Consider the following 6,212-nt stretch of genomic DNA (forward strand, 5'->3'; position numbering starts at 1 on the left):
CTTAACAAGATGCCTATGTACTTTGCTGATTGCTAATGATCAAGTCAAAAATGTAGTTCTGATAGGTGGGGGTGAGACCTCTTATATAGATGTTGAGAGTCCTTGAATTGGACTAGATCTAGGAGACTTGGTGAGCAAGTTCCTGAATTAGAATGGACTTTGGAGTCCTAAGTGGTAGGAAACTGATTCCTTATCCTTTTAGGTCCCTTGGAGGCTAATCTACTAGGATTTATGTCCTTATTGGGACTCTTCTTAACAGCTGATTTTTTCCTTATTAATTAATTACGAAATTAATTAATATTCAGGGCTTTTGGGCCTTCTTTGTTCCATCAGGCCTGATCAATGTGTTAACCTTTTTGGTCTGAATGTCATACATCTTCTTATTGGGCCTTGTGGCCCAAATCATGTGTAATTAATGCAATATTAATTACGTAATCAGGACTTATTTATTCTCTATCAGAATTGATTTAGAGAAATTAGGTCAAATTTGGGTTTAAAATGAAGATTCGGAACAATTTGAGGAAAATCATAAAGAGAATCTAGAAGCCTAAAATTATTGATCTAAAACACATAAGTTCAATCAAGAAACAACTCAGTTTGAATCACAATCAATCAGTTGAATCGGATAATAATTTCATGATGAATCTGTATATACACACAGATTCTTATGAAAACAATTAGGTTGTTCTTAAACATATTATAGAATGATATGTATATAAAACCTGATGATGATCGATGTAGAATCCCAAGAGACGAATGAAGATGATGATGGTCGTTATTAGAGAATCATTAAACTCTGATACCATGTTATTTTGTAAAGATATGAAAATGAAACCGAAAATGATTGTATTGAAATTAGTTGAATACAGTATGTTACAATGTGACTACTGAATCTACAAGTTACTAGAGCTAGAAAATATATTATGCTAAACAATGTACTACTTCAAGCTAGACGACATCTCTGATAATTACACTATGGACTGGACTTACTAAACTATATACTGGACTGCTAAAGTAATGGGCTTGTGAGCCCAACTCACATATATTACTTCTACTTCTAATAGATATAAGTTGGATTCGAAACTGCTGTGAATAAAATCATGCATCGTGAACTAGAACTCAAGTTCCACAAACTAAAGTATCAGCTGAATTCAAAATCCAGTAATTAAATATTCATCATGAGAGTGTGTAGAGTCTTAAAATTGACAGCATTCTTTCTCAAGAACTCCCTCAAATATAAACACTTAAAAGCACTTTAAATATAATTGTCATCTAAACCAGCTCTGACTAATATACACAAATAACATCCGAGAAAAACCATATGCCAATAGATGGATCTTGATATTCATAAACAACAAAATCCGGTAAGATAAAATGAAATGTCACATCTTCATAACGGGATACTTTTGCAAAATCCACCTTTTTTCACCACTCAAAAATGAGTCAAGTTTCCGAAATTCTTAAAGGAAAAACTAAAGTTCTATTCTGATGTGCTAGCAATGACCAAGTTTATTGTTTATCTAATGAACTCTAGATTTTTTGTTACTACAAATAGGGCACTTGTAATGCTTAATATGCTTAGCCTTTGCAGGAGTAACTTTTACGCATGTTCCATGAAACCATCTTTCACAAACATCACAGCAAATCCAAAATTCATCAACACCGGTATCATCATGACAAGCACCACAAAATGTTGATTTCTGTTTCTCAGCTTCTTCCTTGACACTATCGCTCTCTTCTTTGGGTGGAAGGGTAGGGGTCATCTGTACTCGCTTTGATTGTTGCACAGAGGACTGAAACTTTGGCTGCGGCGCAGAAGACTGAGACTTTGGCTGTCAATGAAGAAAAAGAAAGGAGAAAAATGGTAAAAATAAAAGGTGAACATATTCTCAAAATAAAAATAGCAATAAAAATGAAAATATAGGGGAACAGTAAAGAATCAAGTTGAAATTTCTACCATCTTTCCACTTGGTTTGGCTTTGTTTCCATTGCTTTGAGTGGTTAACAGTTGCTCTCTTTGCTTTTCAGAGAAAACTTCAGTGATAGTTGGTTTACTATTTATCAATTGGAAAAGTGTCTTCCTGTAATTCGCAATTACATCAAAATAAAAACCAACATAGGATTTTCTAACCACGAGGTATTTCTGAAATAAAGTTATACTACGGTAATAAAATTATGTGGATGTTGCTCAAGGTTAATTTGATATATTTCAATGAAATTTAGGGATATTTATTTTACTAAAGATCTAATAACTAGAAAAGCATGTTTTAGATAGATAAAACTATAGATAGACACACATGACACAACAGGTATAGTCATCACACTGGCACTATATAGCAACACCTGAGTACAGTACTAATGCTTAACATAGGTAGCTAAAAGTAACATATTTTCAAAATGGTTTCAACAACATCAAATCTATCTCAACCAAAATAAGTAATAGTACCTCTAACTCAAAAGAGGCCCTATTGATTTAATTTTAAATATTTAGAAATATAGGGTTGCACTTTAATGAGAACAGTTTTAGCATGACAATCGTGGTTCTTGACTATAGTACTTTCTATATATCTTGTCTTAGGAAAGTGCAAAAAGAAAATATTATTACCTTAGGGAAAATTTATATCCATCCTTATATTTGGAGGAGGGTTAACACTAATACCTAAATTTCATACTTCTATAATATTTAATAATAAGCAAGACCTGTACTTTTGTACCGAATTTGGTTTAATCCTGAATTCCTATTTCCCGTAAAATTTTATATTTTTTTAATAAAATAATGAAATTGTTGGAATGGTATTCAATTATAGTTCTTTTAGTTTAACTCTACAGTGTTGCATAAATAATGTAATTATCATTATCATGTATATTATATTTTCTTACATTTTTAAAAATAACATGAAATATATAAAATATTCCTTAACAAGTGAAATTTGTCTTTAATGAAATTTCGTACGATTTGGTTTCACACCTATTATTTTTATTGAAATTTCGAAACCTTATTTGGTTTCACTTCTATTTCTATTTCACCCTTACATTCCTATCATCTCTACAATTCAACAATTTTATACTAATTTTTAATAAAAATGACCTAATTGTTGGAATCTTATTGTAATTGCAATTCTTTTATTATAATCCTATTGATTAAATTTAAGAAAATTATACCATACAATTTGCAGTATTCTAAACGAAATACAGTTAGAAGATAGGCAATAAAAAGCGAAACAATAGAAGTGAAGGCAAAAATTCGGCATGTACAGACTATTACAAAAAACAATTAAATTAATTCTTACCTTTCATTCTTATTGAATCCGAAATGAGCGCCAAAATAGAATGCAACAGATATCAACCATGCATCACTATAAATTGCAACAAGTGATAGCCAATGACTTTTTTGCATCCCATCTCTTGCAAAGTTAATGCCTAATGCTGGGTCAGGAAGTTCGGCAGGCACCTCCTCAGCTGGAACATTGACTTCCCAAGTCCTAGTTGGAAGTCCATACAGACACAAGTTTTCCTTGTCTGTAAATATATATTGGTGATTTTAGAAATAAGTTAACCACAAAAGCGACAAAATTTTAATTAGGACAAGTTAAAGACTGTAATCAATAGTAGACTCATATTAGTTACAGAGCAAATTCCTTGACATTATACTCAGAAATGAATCCACAAACAAATCAATGTGCATTTCATTTCATTGATTACAATTTAATTACATGTACATTGTAATCCATAACCTTCTCTACCAACAAAAAATTTCAATAGAGTTGTAGATGCAAAATTTCATTGAATTTTATAAATGGAATGAAGAAAAGAAGTCCAATTTCATGCACATTCTTTCTAACAAAAAAAATTCAATAGAGTGGTAAATGCAAAATTTAGAACGTAAGACTAATTATGATTTAAGAAATATAATCAATAAGCAAACGCAATATATGTTAGATTTCAAGTAAAAATACAAGAGTCGGTAACGATGAATACAACTTCTTATATTTTCAAATTTAAACTATTTATCAAAAGAAAATAGTTACATTCCATTAAAATAAAGAACTACAAGTTAAACAACTGAGAAATATAAACTAATCCAAAATAAGTATAAAAATAATGTGACACGTAAAATACATGTATATTTTGCTATAGTTGATCTGAAAGTTATCGACTTTTTTCAGTTTAAACGCATTCTACCCTTTAATCTGTTCAGCAAGATATTTTTTTATATTAAAGTTCAATGCTGTTTACTACATACTAGTTTATTTCATTTAAAATTTTAGTGATTGATTAGTATTTTATTGTAATTCTTTTAACTATTTTGACTTCTAGAAAATACATTTAAATCTTGCGCTCCGCAAATAGGGATATACTTAGACCGACCATCAAGGGTTGATGGGCATCTGAGGCTTAATGGACTTATTTTGCCTATAAGTAATTATTGAGCCGGTTAGAATTTTAGTAACTATTGGGCCGGTTATGATTTGACGAGACCAACTACTCTCGTATTATCATAAATTATATCTATGCGATCACCAGCCTCTCTCGTATCAATCCCAAATTCTTTCATGTCCTCCAACAATCAACCGCTGAAAAATCTAATTTATACAATAATCTTACCAATCGCTCCCGTATTAACCCTAAATTGTTATGTCCTCCGATAATTAGCGGCTGAAAAACATAGAATGTGCAATAATCATAATCTCTCTGACAGAAACAGAGCCTACTTTTAGCAATTATTATTTGTTCTCCTAAATGACCATCACTTAGCAGGGTCATGAACTTGCCGAAAATTAGAATTACATATTCTTTGGCCACTCACATAACTAATCAAGTCAATCAAGACAAGGGAAGGAAAAAGATATATCTTGTCTCCATCTTGTGGCCATTTAACGACTTACAACATAATGTGATTGTTGTAACGAACACTAGAACAAGCAAGACTAAAAGGAAACTTTCTCTAAGATAAAAAGAAAAGAGAGAGTGCAAATGTAAACAAGAATCATAGGTCCAGTAGCAGCAGGTTCATGATTCAACCGCAAATTAGAATTAAAAATTCTTCGGCCACTCACATAACTAATCAGAAAAACACACGACGAACGAGATATCTTCTAATCGCTAAAACAACTGAAATAACATTAAAATAAGAAAAAATAAAGAAATTTTTCTCAAGAAAAAAAGGGAATTCAAATGTAAACAAGAAATCAGAATTTCAGTATTTACCAAATCTACGGAATAAAAAATCTCAGAGATCAGAACATGCACACAAAAAAAGCAGGTACAAAAGCAAGAAACTGAAAAAGACTCACCAGGATCACATTCTTGATAAAACTTTTCAACATCTGTAAAATCCCACATAAAAAATTTAAAATAAGCATTACCATCATCAGAACTCGCCTAAATTCACCAAAATTCACATTTATAACACATATTTTGTTTACCTTCAGTTAGGGCCTTAAGCAAGCCTTTCCTTCTTCCTTTAAAATCTTGAAAAACATCGTCCACAGACATCCTCACTATGGCATCTTTTCCACCACCTTCCATGTCTTCAAATCACACTCCTGCATTGCAAATCACAATCATTGGTATAAATACATTATATATAAAAATAAACGTATGTTAATTCAGCTGAAACACACTTACAACAGGGGATAAAAAGAGAGCACAAGTTTGTTATACACTAGCACTACTTTTTATGTAATGTGTGTGTGTGTGTGTCTGTATATATAAAGAGAAGAGAGTTAGGAGCCTAGAATGGTGATGAAAGAGGGTTTTGGATAGTTTAGTAATTTTATTGATTTAAATGCTTCATTTTTCTATAAATGTCATCATCTTTATTTCAAAAAATTACCTTTTCAATAAAAACATCATATAAAATGTCTTTAGGATTCCCAATTAAAATTTGATTTTATTGTTATCCTCATCTTGTCCAAAAATGTCAATCTATATTATTCATTTTCAAATGTTAGTAGTTTTTTTATTCTAAAGTAGCTCAAAAAATTGATCAGTCAATTTATATAATTATATTTTAATGGACATAAAAGGTACGCACTCAATTGTCATTACAATCATTTTTACTAAATTCCAAATAAAATTTCAAAATATATATTTTTAGAAAATTTGGTCTCGTTGTCTTCGTACATAAAAGGAATATATTATAATATACACATATTCATCTTAGAATATGCACAATTAAAATATTAATAACAGATACGCATCTAATAGTT

At 30.7% G+C, this 6,212-nt stretch overlaps 1 protein-coding gene across 1 annotated transcript; it reads right to left on the minus strand.

The window, feature by feature from the left end:
• Positions 1–1,520: 1,520 nt before the first annotated feature.
• Positions 1,521–5,529, minus strand: LOC141696452 (PHD finger protein Alfin1-like). The gene is made up of 5 exons (XM_074500610.1): positions 5,427–5,529; positions 5,295–5,327; positions 3,291–3,519; positions 2,036–2,081; positions 1,521–1,832 (listed from the first exon to the last, which is right to left on the minus strand). The coding sequence occupies exons 1-5, from the start codon at positions 5,527–5,529 to the stop codon at positions 1,521–1,523; spliced, it is 723 nt and encodes a 240-aa protein (XP_074356711.1).
• Positions 5,530–6,212: the final 683 nt, after the last annotated feature.

The sequence above is a fragment of the Apium graveolens genome, chromosome 1 (genome assembly GCF_009905375.1).
Source record: "Apium graveolens cultivar Ventura chromosome 1, ASM990537v1, whole genome shotgun sequence".
In the NCBI taxonomy this organism is placed as follows: domain Eukaryota; kingdom Viridiplantae; phylum Streptophyta; class Magnoliopsida; order Apiales; family Apiaceae; genus Apium; species Apium graveolens.

What these genes read in the sequence shown, in the direction of transcription:
- LOC141696452 (XM_074500610.1), bottom strand. Translation starts at nt 5,529, where the DNA reads ATGGAAGGTGGTGGAAAAGATGCCATAGTGAGGATGTCTGTGGACGAT. An exon ending in TTATCAAGAATGTGATCCTG is followed by an intron (nt 3,520 to 5,294) that starts GTGAGTCTTTTT and finishes ATATATTTACAG; the next exon opens with ACAAGGAAAACTTGTGTCTG. An exon ending in GGATTCAATAAGAATGAAAG is followed by an intron (nt 2,082 to 3,290) that starts GTAAGAATTAAT and finishes TGCGAATTACAG; the next exon opens with GAAGACACTTTTCCAATTGA.